Raw genomic sequence first — 16,831 nt, 5'->3', positions numbered from 1 at the left:
AAAAGCCTCCTTATTTTTCAGTCTCTGTATGAGGGACTAGACATATTTAAGGTGATAATGGGCTCACATCAATTGTTGTTTTGTCAATTATAGCTTCCATGCTGCAGCGCAGCAGGTGTCCAAACAGGTCATTTGCAGCAGCAGAAGCCAACAGAAATCAGCTGTGTTTTGTTCGCTGGGTTTCTGTAACGGCTGAGGGAAAATTGACGTAAAAGCAAGGGAGTCTCGGATGCAAATTACTGCTTTTGGTGTGTTTTCAGCCATACAGTTGGTGTAATTTGGTGTAGTTTTAGTATATGGAGCTAGCTCCCAAATTCTGTAAATGATATTGAAGCTGTATCTACTAATGAGTAATGCAGTTTGAATGTTGTTTTTTCATGATTATAGCTGATTTCATTGATGGACGTGCCTTGTCTCTGTCACCACGTATTAAAGAAAAAGCTGTGCAAAATGAGCTATTGAAAGCTGAGTGATTGGATTGTCATTATTCCAATAGCACAGAGTTATAGCTGATAGCTTATAGCTGAGTCTCCATCTTGCAGGAGACATAGATTTTTCAGGAATCTGCCTTTCTGTCCATCCTCCAACACTCTGCCCGCACTAATACAAAGAGGTTCTTTGGCTGACGTGACACAATCTATCCGTCCCTCCTTCTCTCTGACCTTGCCGTGACCCTTCCTATCCATGCTTGTTAGCTTACCTCTGAAGCCTCGGGGCTATTAGCTGGTCTTCCCTCCTCCTGTGAGAGGGAGAGAAAAGGTAGAGTGCAGAATCGGAGAGCGGGAGAGACGGATAAGATTACAGTCTGATTTGTTGTGGCTTCAGCAGGAGCAGCAGGTTTTGTGGCTGCTCCAGTAGTTCATTCATATTCCTTCCAGGAATATAAGGTGTCTTCCTGTTCCCTACATCCTCACAAGACTCACCCTCTCCTTATGTTTTCGGGCCCTGTTGATTTCCTCAGGAGTACTTTCTCATCCCAGTGATTCCCCCCTGCAATATGTTGGCATATGGCTGAGTTTATAGCCTTGATTTATTCAAAGCCTCAACTTCTATTGCACGGCTGTTATTCATCCCTTGCTAATGAAAGGAGGGGAGAAATGAGTCTTGCAAAGCTTTGGTTGTAGGCACAGGTGTCGAATAGAAAAGGCCCCACAGGTGATGCTCGGCGCCGAAATGTCTCATAATGAGCTTCCTCGGTGAGCACAGAAACAGAGGGGAAAAATATGGGATGTGAGAGAGAGAGTGACGGCTGGCGAGGTGGGGTTAGCTACGGTCTTGTGCGAGCGGAGGGATGGTGTGGGAAGTGAGGGGAATGAAGAGAGAGAAAGAGATGTTGAGGGATGGGTTGAGGCCGAGGGCAGAGCAGGAAGCATGAGCAAGAGTAGACTGAGGGAGACAGAGATGTAAGGCAACAAATGAGACCAATAAAACACATAGGCAGGTTGCTTCGGGGAGTCACGGATCCTTGTTTTCTTGACAGAGGAACACAGGTCTGTCCTCAGTGATTACTTACGCTCTGTGCCTCTGTCTTTCCACTGCAATTTACCTCCAGAACCTCTTCCCCTCCTTATTTCTCAGCCAATAACAGTGTTACCTTTAAATATTTATTCTGGCTTGTGTTTGTTTCAGTATCTATGGACAGACAGACACCCTCCCTCTGTGGAAGATAAAAAAGTCAAGCCAGGAATCAAGCTCAAACATATCTATAAATAATTTCACGGCTGCAAAATTCAAATTGCATCATATGTATTTTCTCACAGCTGCAAGGTCAAGCCCTTGTTTTAGCCGCTGCCCAGACAGAGCAGTGCAACGAACCTGAAAACCCCCTTCGTTCAGCACCGCGGACAGCTCCGCCCATGTCCCTGCAGATTTAGCGAGCAGACACACTGATGATACAAACCAAAGGGAAAAAGGAGAGGGAAACTTAGTCCTAAGTGCTGCACAGAGATGCAAAGTGTTCTGCTAAAAGCTGCATCAGAGATAATCCTTAACGGCATGTCTTGCAATTAGTTCCTCTCAGGCCCTCTTCACACAAACTGAAGTGTGGACAGTATGAAAACATGTCAGTGCACTACACACACCATCCCTGCTCATAGAATCCCATCTGAAGGAGCGTTCAACACTTTTTTGAAGGAGGATGATAAAAAGAGTTTGGCACCAAAGCTGGTTGCCACTGTTATGTGTAACTACTCAGTGTCTTTGACATCTAGTAGTTGCAAAAAGTAAAACAGTTTTTACAAACCAAAAGTTAAAAGTTCTCAGTATTTCTGTGGACTTTCATTGGAGGAAAAACATGTTTGATCATCAAGTTCTCCTTTTAGATTAGTGCTGAGACAATGAATGCCAACAGACTGGAGAGAAGTCATCTCAACATATCTTTAACTTTTTATATCAAGGGGAAAACAACTTTACAGCACAGCCAAAACACCAACATGACTACACTTTCCTGACTTTTATTAATTTTGATTTTCAATATTTAAACTTCATAAACATGAGGATGAGGATATACTAATTGAACAATATTTTGACATTCATTGAAATTTCTTTTTGATGGACTAAGTGCACTCACACCCTTTTTGGCTCTTAACGTGTCAGTGTGTTCAGTGTTAAGTAAGTCTTTTGGTTTCTGATTAATGACTCTGGATTGGTTTAGAATTTACAAGTACCCTTTTGGCAGAAAGTGCCCATTAAGAGCTTTTATTTGATATATCGTTATATTTAATATGACTAATTTCCGCCCACAATGTCAGTGACTCCCCTCTGGTTCTCATCTCTTTATATTACACAGTTTTTTTTTTTGTCATATTGGTCATTTGTCAAGTAAAAACACCAAATGTTTTCTGGTTTCAACATTTGTCATATAATGACTTGCAGTTTTTTGCTGTTTTATTTCATTGAAAATTAAATATTTTTGGATTTTGGACTGTTGGACGGACAAAACAAGCAATTTGAAGATGTCACATTGTCATCTAGGAAATTTTGTCAGGCATTTATTTGACTCTTGCAAGGTTTTGTCTTTGAAATGTAAGAAAATTTAGAAAAATTTGATTTGATTTGGTTTCAGTTTATATATTGAGAAATTTCTTAAAATTTGTCATGTCCCAGGACATAGACCGTTTCACCTAAATACACATAAATACAAACATGTAACCAAACAACAAAACTATACTACTAATGCTACATATCACATGCAACAAAGCGATCATTTCTATTACATTTAGTTTTTGGCTCAGGTACACTGAGGCTGCTTAGACCCCAAAGAGTTCCTCAACCTGTTCAGTCTTGCCCTTGAGACTCTTAGGGTGCTTTCACATCTGCCCTGTTTGGTTCAGCTAAATCAAACTGAAGTTCATTTGCCACCTAAGTTTGGTTCGTTTGGGCAGGTGTGAACAAAGAAATCGCACAACCGGACTGATACCTTCTTGAAGAGGTGGTCTGGGTCCGGTTACAAATGTACTCTGGTTTGGTTCGTTAGTGGTGAGAACAAGTTCCGACCTCGATCTGAACCAACTGCAGTCACATTACGCATTAGGATTATTAATGTGCGCCTCCTCCTGTACTGCCTTAACCCTATGGGCCCTAGGCATTTTTGGGGTATTTTTACTGCCTTTACTTTTAAGCTCATATCACAGTCATTGTAAAGGCTACATACACATGCTATATCTTGTTGTTTTTTTTTCAGGACAATCTGGGCTAACCAGATTTGCCATCATTCCATGTCCTACTATGTGCCTGTATTTTGTATTAATTTTTATATCAATGAAAAAAACAAATCCGTGTGAATACATTCTTACATTTTTACATGTATCTCACCATAGCAAGCTGGAAAAAGACATATTCTGCCATATATGAAGAGGGGAGACTCTCTGGAACCTGGCAATATAAGAACCATGATGGTGGGACATTCTGTCACTTCACAGCTGTCCAAAACATGTGGTTTGTGCCAGGCGGACATGATTGCCAGTATTTTTTCATTATTGNCAAGCCTAAGACGTGGTAAGATAGGATATTCCTCACTATATAAAGTGACTGATAACAAGATCTGTATGATGGATTGTAAAGAAATTCGTCAGGTTTTTATTTTGTAGACAATTAATCTGAATTTATGGCATGATGGGATGACAGCACAATGTGTGTGGTATCAAAGCTCTAGTCCTGCGCTTTCATGTGATATGCGTGGCATTTCTGTGCGAGCCTGCATTCGCGAGTAATCCATCCAAGAGTAATGTGTGTGCAGAGCTGTATGAAGGCTCTGTTATTCATGATTTTAGTGTAACTTTATCATTTTTTTCCGCTATGAAAACACTGGACTACTGACAACAAGTAGTTTAACGTGATATGCGTGGCTTCTCGCTATGACGCACGGTCGTGGAGAAAATCCACGGAGAAGAACAGGTGTGAATTTGGACGCACTATGCGTCGTTCGGGCCCATAGGTTAATATGCACATTCAGCACATCCAATGCATTAAAACATTGTTTTCTAGTTGGAGCCGTGCCTCGTTTTCAAATTGTATGGTTTGACTAAATGAACACTGACAGCAATATAGTCCACGATGACCAGCGCTAAAATCAACCTGCATAGTTGTCCCTCCATTGTGACATGAGAAAGACTTGCATTTATCTTGCAAGTGTACTCTTCTTCAACGTTTTGTTTACTTCCTGGATTTTCCCTGCATGGAAATTCTGACCAATCAAGAGTAGCTTTTTGATGCAAGGCACTTGATTTGGTCCACTTGTAAATGCTGCCGTGAGAGCACCAACCAACTCTAAGCTTTAATGCAGCTTTGTAACAAAACTAGTCCCTGATTCAGACCAAAGCAAGCAAACTGTAGGTCTGAAAGCACCCTAAATCTTCTTTGGGATGACAAAAGCTGATATTTCATCACATAAATCTCGGGGTTGGACGTAACATTACCAGCCAGAAAGAACTATTTCCCAAAAGTTTTAAACAGTAAAACCAAGTGTAACCAAGCCAGTTAATAAACAGTTAGGTCGCAGTATTCTGAGTCAAAGGGACCTATTGTTTGGCATTTGGTATTTGGTTGGAGGTGACACCTTCAGATGTTTTGTTTTGACCAACTGTCCAAAAACCCGAAGATTTTCTATTTACAATGATAAAAAAAAAAATGGAGAAACACAAAGAAAAATAGACACAATTAAGAAGCTGGTCACAAATGTTTGACATTTTTTCTTGAAAAGAGACAGTGTATTAGTTATCTACAATCCCTGTGGATTGAATAGTTGATAGATCATCTATGACTTTTAGCTCTAAACTGAACTTTCACCAAGCTGAAAATGTGGTATTGATCGCTCCAGTCGACTCAACACTTGAACCAGACTTATCCTGCCAGTCTCAATCAAAGCGAGCTGAACCTCTTCTCTGGCAGATGCAGTACTTACCAGGTTTAAGACAGAAAAGCAAGAATTTGGCTCAACAGAAAACATAGTAACATCGCCTGTGTTTGAAAAAAGAAGATCTGGGGTCAGGGATTTTTAGATTGCTCATGAATTTAGATGCCAGTTATATTGAGCAGGATTGATGCAGACTAATCAGCATCACGGTCAATCCTGACATGCACACACACGCCGATACACACATTTATACACTCATTTGGTCATGCAGCTCTGCGTAAAAAGTCTGTGTTTTAGCATGTCTAAGTAGGCGGTATACAAACAGAGCAGGGTTTAATCCTATTTCTCGTGAGAGCAGCCACTGGGAGAAGGAGGCAAGAGTTTGCCTGAAGCTTATTTTCACCCCAGTGCTGTTCCACTCTCGGGGATTGGGGCGCTTCCACTTGTTTGGTATTTGGAGGGGAAGGGACGGGGGGATGGCAAGGCACGGCAAGGCAAGGCGAACGCATACATTATTCAAGCAAATGTTTGTTGCTGAAAGGGACAAAATGATTGCGAGGACATGACTTCATGCAAGAAACAACAATTTGTCAGAAAGTGCCTTTAAAGTGATCTATATACCCATGAGGCACTTGGCCGAGACTTGGATTCGGTTTCGTCTCAAGGGCACCTTGCTGGTTGGTATATTGTCCTCGGTGTATGAAATGGCCCTTCTGAACACCTCGCTGCATGCAGGAAGGCTTCTGTGATATCATGAAGATATAAAAAAGCAGATGATGGGAGTATTCTCTGCCTTTGGTCAGAAAGTATTTCTAAGCTTTTTCTCACTTGGAGCGATCCATATTCTTTAAAATCCCCTGCGCCGTTTATTCATCTGTTGTGGAAATGATGTTTGTATAGCTCGTACCTGACTTCGGATAAGGATGTGAGTGCTACTAAAGCTCAGTTTTTCTCCTGCAACATTCTCTACTTAACTTCTTGGATATAGCCTCACGTCGGCATCCATAAAGTTTCTGGACTGTTATCCTCGCACTTTCGAGTGTTTTACTTTGGACTGGGTGCTTGTTTTGACCCACTGGCTCCTCTCCCGGAAGCCACTCAGACTGTTCACAAAAAAACACAAGGACCTTGCAACACCCTTGGCAATGCACAGATAGCGATTGGAAAAAATTCCGCATCACTGACTGGCTTGCTCACAAAACTGTACACCTGATGGTAACATTTTTTCTTTTACTCAAAAAAACAACAGCCGGCTATAAATCAATGTTCCCGGAACATCCAGCTTTTGTTGCGGTTTTTCTTTGTATGCTTATTCTTTTCCATTGTTTTTATGTGTTCAAGGATTCTCTCCTGCCTCGCAACAAGAATTTCATTTTGTAATCTTTCCAGTGCACAGCAGCAAGGTCTCCGGTCTTGCCTCAGAAAATTGGCTGTGGCGGCACACCTTGACATTAGTGGATGTGTCCCACAGCACCGCAGCTCTGTGCGTTGCTTATTTAAATGTCTCATGAAAAGTTCAGTTTTACAATGGAAATGGCACGGAGCTTCCAGAGAAGCTTGAGTTGATATTTTACTCTCTTTCATTATGAAGCAGTGCTTTTACAGTACACTCCCTTGTGTTCAGGCGCTGCTTTGAGCTATAATGCAGCACCATCACCACCATCAGGAGCCGTCACTCTGTTTGAAGAAAGGAAGCTGTTTCACTTTTATTGACACAGTTCTCGTCTTTAAATTAGGTTGCGCTGCAGCGAGGGAAACATCGGTGTCGATAGGCAGTGAATGAAATCCTATAATACCCCTCATACTGTCGGGCACTGTTCAGCAGAGAATATTCAAGAATTCATATGAATAGTGACACTTTACTTTAACCATCTTATTTAGCATTAATAATCATTATATACACATTTAATACAGAAACACGATAATGTTTTTGTAAGCAGATTTTAGGAAATTTTTTAACTGATTTATGAAACTATTATACATTACCATAATACACCAGGGCTATAATATATTTATTAGTATGTGATTTCAGACATTATAAAACATTTACTACCTGCCTGTAAATGTGACCAGAGCTCATGAAGAGATGTTGAGGTTCACTCTTGACTCTTATTCTACAATTTTTAACTCAGTATCCACTTACTACATTGAAATTGTCGCTTTCATCCACACCTCATGGCCTTCATCCATGCCTGGTCATCATTGAGAGTATGTGGAATGTATTTATTTGTAAATTAATGATAAAAATGTTAAGTACTTCATTTAGAAAGACAAAAATGTAATTTGTGAATTTAAAGCTGGAGTGTGGAGCTTTTGTCTCCTCGCTCTGGTAGTTAGTAGGGTAATAACATAAACACTCTTCATGAGGTATGCCTTTAGGTGAGCTTGCTGCATCTCCTACGCCCTCAGGAGCGCTATCTTCAAGTGTTTTTTTACTTTAATCTTTTCACTGAAGTTTCTTTTTTCCTCGAGTATCTACTCCAGAACCCTTACTTGAATGCGTCTTAGGATTTTCCACCATAGCTGTAGCCATACTAGTCACACTAGTTGCTCCTCCATTGATATGGTCTCTCTCCCCTTCCTTTTTTTTAATCTTTATTTCAAACTCAGCACAAAAAGTGTCAGTAGAAAACATTTCTATCACACAAGCACAGGTAAAGCATTTAGAAAACAGAAATGATGAACAAAAATGAAGCAAATCCAACAGAAAAAAGTCGATAAATTAATCTCCCTGCTTTAACGTTGGCTGGTTGACGTCAAACGCGTCAATTCTGGTGTGCCATCACAGAAAGCCGCCACAAATACCCAATAGCAAAACTCCAGTATACAGGGAACTACAGAGTTCCTGGTGGCTTTAACAGCATTGTTTAAACTCGTTAAGCAAGGGCATGAATGTAATGAATGTCTTTGAATGAATGTATATTTAACAGTCCTGCACTCTAGCCTCACAAAAGAAATAATTCACTCTTCATATAAGAAATGAAGATCACTTAATATAATAGTATCTATGTAATATTGGATTGTATGGGAGCAAATAAAAAGCTGTATTTGAATCTTATTAGGGACTGAATACCTAATGTGAATTTGTCTGATTAAAAATTACCACCCGTTTTTTTTGTTTGTTTGTTTGTTTTGTTTTTTCCTGGAAAAAAACAACAACCCTACATACAACCTTGTTTTGTTTTTGTTTTTGTTTTTTTCTTTTTTTCAGGTTCACAAATTCAGATTGAAAGTGTCCAATATTCAAAAACCTGGTGTTGGTTCAATAATTTTCAAATGTAGAAATATAAATCAAATAAAGTAATTCAGACATAATTAAAGTCAAATGGTTTCATCATTTCTTTGCCTCCATAATATTGTCAATACGGATGCCACAATGCAAAGTTATAGTCTTTCACAAATACTAAACACTTTAAGATGTTTTTCAAAGTAATATACTATGTTACGTCTATTAACTGCTAATAAATGCTAATTGAAGTGTTAGCCAGTCTTTATTTATGTATGACTAACACGTGATTCGTCTCTGTGTTTGTGTTTTTGCAGACATAAACATGGCGGGTGAACCCAAGCCGTACAGGCCCAAAGCCGGCTCCAAACGGCCGCTCTCAGCTGTTTATAGGTAAGATTTGCTCTCCTTACAACACACTCCTTCACATGAAAAGTTGCAGCCATAAATGGTAATTATCTTTCACATCCTGCTGCTTCCGCTGATGTAAATGTGGGGTAATATTTTGAATAGGAGGATTCCTATTATGCTCATTTTTCCCTTTTCTTTTGAACCTTGAATTTCTAATTGACTTTTTAATGCTCTCCACATTTCTCAGCCATGACTGGAGTTTGTTCGGCACAGGCCCGTAAAAGCTCAAAGGAGATGCTGTTGTATAAGCTTCATTAAGCATGACCCTGATTTTCTGGCCCATACACATCTCCTGGTCACAAACAGATCAAAGCAGTGCTTGTTTACTGCAGTCTAGTGTGACAGAGGGGCTGACATGTTTCCTCATTCACTGGGACACTTTCCTGTGTACTCTGGTAGTTTGTCCATTGGCAGAGTTTACATTCCCACTAATTTTCGCCTTTTTGAATTGTTGGTTTGTTGCATCGCACGTGTTATTTTACTAATTTATTAGTTTGTGCATTGTGTTATTATAAACCCTCATTTGCATTTTATAGCTGCAGCTGAAAACAGCCCAGGATGTAATATGGTAATTATGGAACAGGAACAGGAGAGGCGAAAACCAACACTACACCACTCTAAATTGAAATAGTAATACATTAATCCTAATTAAAATTCCTGTGAGAATAGCAACATTTCAAAACAGCTCCTTCTTTGCACCTCTTCTCTTTATTTTATTGCTCTCCCTGAATTATAAATTAGTTGCCTTCCTGAGCGTGTACTTAACATTGATTTTCCTCTCCAGGGTCCAAAAAAAAAAGATTTTTCTTTCAATTTCTGACTGTATCTTTCCCCCTGAAACTTTTTGTTTTCTTTGTTGATCTGTGGTCTTTGCATGCCAGCCTGGCTCAGACTTAACCTGCGGTGAGCTTTAGGCTTTAACTAGAGCGTGTCCGTTCGAGTCAAAACAGCTTGAGTTTGATCTGTGTACTTTTGACAGATCCAATATGGCTGGTTTTTATACAACCCATCTTTTTCTTTATCTGTGTCTCTCTGCGCCCTCCTCTCCCCCCTCTGTTTGTCTCTTTCATAGCGGCTATGAATTTGACTATGAGTACTACAGGGATGATTTCTACAGCAGGTATGTACCATGCACATTATGTCATCTAATATGGGATTTAACAAGGAACCCTTTAGCCTCACACAGATTTACCACTCGAAATTCTTTGTAGTTTTATGATCAAAAGGTTTTTAATTTGAGGAAGGTAGACAAAAGCTTTAACTAGTAACTAAATTTTGATAGAGGATTTTATCAGCAGTAGCTAGCTAGCTAACAAAGCTAACGTAAGTTGGTGCCATGCCATCGTTACAATGGCTCCATGACTCTTAAACTCCGAAAATGTCACATGGGACTGACAGCCCATTTGTCCAATAGCCTGTTATCCCAAAAACAAATGCCAGTTGCCCTGAGAATACACACTCTCCCTGCAGTTTGAAAGATTCATGGCGTTCAGTCAGTCGGCTTTGCCTCCTAATGTTGCACACCATCTTTTCTCTGGCTGTTTGGAAGCATCTGTATATATTGCTGTCAAAGCTGACATCCAGTAACTTACCTACTACACCACTTGGCTGCTCCAAACATCAGACCTCTGATCTGACAACCAGTCACCCATCCATGAAGAAACGCGAAGCCCTCACTACAGTCATAATATCACAGCTGAGACGCTTGTAATACCAACCAGGGAAGAAGGATTGTTAGGATTAAATATTCGACCATGAGGTTCAACAGCCCAGCTTCTTTCTGTTGCACCATGGACGTATAAAGAAAACTGGAAACCGGGTTGGAGGCAGTGCCGCGTTCACTTGTTTGAAAGTTGCCTCCAAGGGCTTATAGCGCAAGCACAATTGCATTTCCTTTAACCCCGCCTCCCAACCGCTCAGTCTCGGTCTTATTCATATGAATGACAGTATCAAAAACAACTTCATTGAAAAACTGAATAATACAATTTTTAGGACATTATGATTTAATTAAGAGCTATTTGAATTTTTGTACTTGGAGGTTAATGTCCCTCAAAAAATTATCTGCTGATTTATAGATGTTTCCTTCACAATATAAGACAATGGGAAAAAGTAATTTTGGGCCCTATGGCATCACGTGACGGACCTGGAGGTGTTGTTCCTAACTTCATTAAAGCCTGAATTCCTTCTTAATCTGCAACATGACCGGACTGATTGGAGTCCTGCTGGGATCAGCTGTAAAGTCCCGCGGCCGGTTGCTGCTTGCTCCGCTGCCATTCGGCGACTAACAGGCAGCGGTGCAACCAACAAACTCCACAAATCCATTTAGCAGCTCCACTATCCACAGTCAGACACACATGGCTAAATCTTTACTGCTGAATTACAGCTCACAACTTGCACCAACGGCTGCTCCAGTGTGAGTGTTTTTGCTGGCTAGTAAAGTCCTGGTGTAGACTATTTGCTGGAGTTTACCAGCCTGTCGCCCATGCGGCATTTGAAGATAATTACAAGCACAGCCGTTCTCGGCTTTCACTGTCCAATAGTCCACCTCTAACGTTTTCGTCTCGTCTCATCTCGTCTCAACAAAAATGAAGCATAGATTTTGTCTTAGTTTTTATTATCAAGATCTATTTTTAGCTTGTCATTGTCATAGAAAAAGGCCGTTGATGATGACGAAATTAACACTGTGCCTCTGATTGTCTTACCCTGATATTTTTACCCCCACCCTAACCAATCACACTCCTTACCACGTGACAGATGTAATTTGAGTGTTTGGCCCCTCCAAAAATTGGCTTTGAAGCCTAGTGCACTTTCTAAGGGCCAGAGAAAAGATACACAAAGAATATGCTAATTGTGAACCGGGCTTTTTTTAATGTACCTTGTTACCCCACAAACTAATGTAGTTAGTGAATGGTGTGCCCCTTAGCTATGGAAGTAACGGTTACTACTACTGACTATCAAGTTACCACTGTAGTGACCTTGTTAGCCAGACACGTTGACGATTGCAGGTCTAGTTAAGGCAGATAAACACACAGCTTTAGCCATTATTTTCTCTTCTGTTTTAGGTTTGAAATGGCTAAATAAAAGACACCACCCTCTAATCTTTTCAAAAGTTGCATCAATCTTTTTACATGACGCAGAGAAATCTAAAGCCTGACAGACCACAGCCATGATTGGACAATCACTCTTCAGGGGAGTGGTTTAGCTAACGATCAATAGGTCTCTCCTCTGGATTTGTCACACTCCCTCATTAAAAGTCGTCCCTTGTCAGATGTAATTCAGTAACCTTCCCACAGAGGCACCTTTAAATAGTCAACTTGTCAAAACGGCTGAACAGATCAAGCATGCAACTTGAAACACGCTGATGAAGGAACTCCCGTTTCCTCTCTCATTTATCCACCAGTGATCTGACTGCTTATCTGCGGAGACATTTTCTAAATGTCAAACTTGTTGAGAGCCGTGACAGACGTCTACTGTCACCGAGAACAGTCAAAGCTGACACCTTCATTTGACATTTAGCACCCTCTTCTTTTCATCCTCTTCACTTTCAAGAGATATGAAGGGATTATCTGCATGCACACGATGGCCTGGGTAGTCGTACAGAAAGAAGGATAGTGGCAGATTTCAACTGGAATGTCTGCCTTTTGTTTTATGTGTGTCGTTTGAGAGAAAGGACCAAGAGAAATCCAGAGAAAATCTATCTTGAAATACAATACCGGGAACAGATACAGTAATAGGCTTTAGAAATAGGTGATGGTGAAACAGAAAAACCTTTTAGCTCCAGTAGAGGGACACTTTCTGAATGCTTTAGGGCCTCTTAGAAAAGACAGTGACTTATAGAAAAAGGGTAAGAAGTGAAGTGTAATATTCTAGTTCTTCTCTTTTCTTCAGGCTTTTTGACTACCACGGCAGAGTGGCCCCCCCACCAAGAGCCGTGATCCCCCTCAAGCGCTCCAGGGTGATCGCTCCCTCCTCCCGCCGCGGGAAGACCTCCTTCCCCATCAAGACGTCCTCCTCTTCCTCCTCTTCATCCTCCAGACCTCCCACATCCTCCTCCGGGCTCAAACGTACGTACAATAAGGTGCTTTTTACTTATCTTGTGTTTACACTCGGCCACTCAGATTTTACTTTATTTAATTTTTACTTTTCAAAAGAACACTGCCTAATTACGCTAAAGGCATTCTGTCCTTTTCAAAAAAAATAAAATAAATGAAGGCTTAATGCAAATGTGAAAACCACAGCTCTGAGAGGAAGAGCGGTGGCATGATTCAGCTGTGCTACTTACACCACGCCACTATAAAAAGCCATTTAATTCACTCCAGCAGCTCAGAACAAGCCACACTGCAATGTAGAGCAAAACACTAAATCGCAAACACAAATATAATCCGAGCTTTGCGAGCGGCACCCATTCAGCAAACAGTGTTATTCCTGTCACCCAGGATCCATCTGGATCTCATTTGCTCCTCTGATTAACTGGTGATGCATTATAAGGTCCTAAATGTAATTAATGTGAGATTGGGGCCATCTCTGTGGAGCTGTGGTCAGCTGTGTTTTCCTAAACGTTAGTCTCTATCCGTAGCCTGTGTAATTGGCTACAGTGTTTATTCCATTGTTGCCTGTCTAGGCCGGTGTTATCAGCGCGAGCAGCTTGGTGAGGTCTGTGAGGAGGACCCAGTTGCAGTTGGTTAAAAAAAACAAAAAAAAAAAAGCCCATCTCCCATCCTCTTTTTGGACAGAGTCAATGAATTCTCTCCTCTGTCTATGCAGTGCTGCTGTATGTTTGGGAGACTAATTCGCCCCTGCCAGTGCTGTGAAAAATCACTGTTTGTATTGACTTTGGCCTAGATAGATTGGACAGCAAAATAAGGTTGTCCCAACAGCAGGGCGGGCCAGTGCGGGCAGCTTTAAAACCACTCAGGCTGTACGAGTAATAATTCACTTGAGGGGGAAAAGGAGAAACAGCTGTCAGATGCATGGATCATAAGGATGAATAGATGTCGTGTTTTATACATAAAACCTTCTTTGACACACAATAACTATGTTTAAACGCACACTAATATTCTATATTATTCTGAGTATGACTAAAGTCTGAATTTGATACAGGTCATACAAACAGTCAGTGTTACTGGAATGCACAATATCCAGGCATACACAGGTTACATTACTTGCCCATCGTGTCTACTGTTGTTTGGTAATAGTTGGCCAACTGAAAGTGTCCGCTCTGTACAGCAGCAGCAGACTTGCAACACAGGGCCGAATTCACAAAGAATGAACTGCGGCCGCTGATAGCACCTTGAATTGCACTTCACTTGCACCCGCAGTTTGCTCCGTCTTAACGTCCTATTCGCAAAGGATATTGCGCTAATGATATACCAGGGCAAACACGCCTACAAAGTTTGGCAGCTGAGTGCAGTTTGCCCCTGATTTGCCCCTGATTGCAATTAGTCACATGGCAAAGTATAAATGCTGGCTTTACGCCAAGAACACCGTGGCAGAACAATGGCAGACTTTGTTTGGCAAAGTACTGAATACTGTATACCCTCATGTAGTGCTGTCTGCTGGTGAGTCAGTCTAACAGTGTCGGATGGGTTGAGGCTGTGGATTTGACCAAGTTTGACCACTTTATCACTATTCCCTCTCACTTGTAGCTGTTTTTTCGTTATCTTTTGAATTTAATATGAATTATGGAACCGTTTTTGTTCACGTTTGTTTCCCCCGTTTCGTAAAATAAATTATTGAAAGTTGCTTTTGAAGTGCGTGACAGAAGTGCGTTTTGAGAACGACCGCAGACTGTCACCTGTTCAACGCATCAATATCTTCGGATGCCATTAAAGTAATAATGATTATAATAATAATGTCAAAATATTATTTACAGACTGATTTAACAGACGATCACTGCTGCCACGATCACTGGAAAGTCTGGGCGAGAGGCTTCCACAGAGGAGCGCCCAGTTTGCACCAGCTTTCTAAAGACGTTATTTACTTCACTCAAACTGCGTGTGGGTATTAGCGCTGGTGTTAGTGAATTAGATGTTGTTTATCAATGAGGCTCATTTGCATAGAAAGGTAAAAGAAAGGTAATATATGCATATTACCTCATTTAAATACGTGCAAATAACACCGGAGCACCGAGACGCAATCTGCTAGGCAGCGCAGTTAGTGGAGCATTTCACCCTCTGCGCGTGCTTTGTGAATTAGACCGTATCTGTTTGCTCCATTTTTACCAGTTTAGCGGCCGCAAAAGCCACGCAATCCTTTTGTGAATTCGGCCCACAGAGTAGTAGGAGTCAAATTTCAATGATCAAATGATGAATGAAAAGTAAGGAGAGTTTACTGACAAGATGATGGCAGAGGATTTGGTGTCAAAGCAAAAAACAGAAGTTCCTATTTTGGATGTTTTGGATTTAATCCCAATGCCAGCAGGGAACTGTAGCTCACTGTGGCTGCGCCATATTGTTCCATTGCTCCCTGCAATATTTTAAATTTATCGCTGTAAAACAAGGCTGAAAATGACTGTTGTCTTGTTTTGTAGATGGATGTTTGATGAACCAGAGTGGTAGTGCTAATCTCACTAACACATTGCATTTCCTGTGATTACTTCATTATTCACCAGTTAAGTGCTTTTACTGTGAAGATGCAGCAGTAGGAAATGTTTGGTTCGCATTAGCAGTAACTTAATACAGTGCTCTACAGATATTGAGCGTCAATGATGGAAATATTTTCTTGTAAAATGTCATGTAATGTAATTTGTAACAACAGTGTTGTCACAAATTTATTTCAATCAGGAGAGACAGGAGAATGAAGTAAAGATAATATTTAATACAGAATATGAGTGAACAGATTAACAGATGATTTGTTCTGATTAAGAGGGAGATATTTTGTCATCAAGGGACATCTGAGCGGCAGCAGGATAAATCCCCCCCATGGAGTCCAGACATTGGTAGTGGTGGTGGCTGATGATTCTGAGGCTGCTGACTGCTGAAGCGGATGAGGCTGATGAATCTGTAAAGACTAGGTGGTGATGGGGAGGTGGAGGGTAGCAAGAAAGAGCTAGGGCAAAGAACCATATTTAAAATGAGGAGCAGTAAGATGATAGGCTAACAGAGAAGGTGTTTTGCTTTGCTATTGGTTGATTGTGAATCAGCTGATGACTCAATTGACCTACCCAGACAATGACACCTAGAGACAGAAAGTGAGCATGTGTGCAAGGAGTGAATGGCAGGGTGAGAAAGAAACTTACAGCCTGAGCATGAAAAGTATTGTCTTTCTGTCTGAACTTTCACTCGAGCTTCATTAATGGTAAATGCATTAGGTTGTCTTCCAAATGTAGCTTTTTCCAATTAAAACATGGGTAATACTCAGTTTTAGGAGTCTCAATTGGGGTTTTAAAGAGCAGTTTGCAACACACAGCTGCTTGTCTCTTTATAGTCAGCTCTGTGCGTTATACACAAACCAGTTTGCTAGCAGTTTGCAAGACTGGAGTGGAGATGCATGCCCAAAAGAGACAGCCCATGTTTTTTGAAGGAGAAACACACCTACTTTTAAATGCTTTGAAAGACTTCAAAGATATCAACAGGTTTTTGGATATGCAGAATTATCACAATGCAACCTTTTCAAGAAGGTGGTTGAAGGAATGAATGAAGGAGACTGTGTTCCCATGGATGAACGAGCTTGCCAATAGAAAATGTTGGAAAAATTATATTTTGACATAAAGAAGTAAAATGGTTGAAGTGGCTCTAGCGGTTCTACTTATTTAGGAACTAAATAAGTATATCCACCATATTTTGACATGATAAATGTTGAAGTAGATTAATCTGAGAATGTAAGGCTGCATGTAAACAGGA

The 16,831-nt window shown here is 40.7% G+C and overlaps 1 protein-coding gene across 2 annotated transcripts in view; it reads left to right on the top strand.

Annotated features, from left to right (window-relative positions):
* LOC126398025 (RNA-binding Raly-like protein) overlaps window positions 1–16,831 on the top strand; it is a 153,288-nt gene that overhangs the window by 113,020 nt on the left and 23,437 nt on the right. For both annotated transcript variants that reach the window (XM_050057191.1, XM_050057190.1), the window contains exons 3-5: window positions 8,897–8,972; window positions 10,063–10,110; window positions 12,879–13,054. In XM_050057191.1, coding sequence (XP_049913148.1) covers window positions 8,897–8,972; window positions 10,063–10,110; window positions 12,879–13,054 — 300 coding nt within the window. The remainder of the gene's footprint in view (window positions 1–8,896; window positions 8,973–10,062; window positions 10,111–12,878; window positions 13,055–16,831) is intronic.

The sequence above is a fragment of the Epinephelus moara genome, chromosome 11, assembly GCF_006386435.1.
Source record: "Epinephelus moara isolate mb chromosome 11, YSFRI_EMoa_1.0, whole genome shotgun sequence".
Lineage (NCBI taxonomy): Eukaryota > Metazoa > Chordata > Actinopteri > Perciformes > Serranidae > Epinephelus > Epinephelus moara.
Note: the sequence above shows the minus strand (reverse complement) of the source record. Positions and strands in the feature narration are given on the sequence as shown.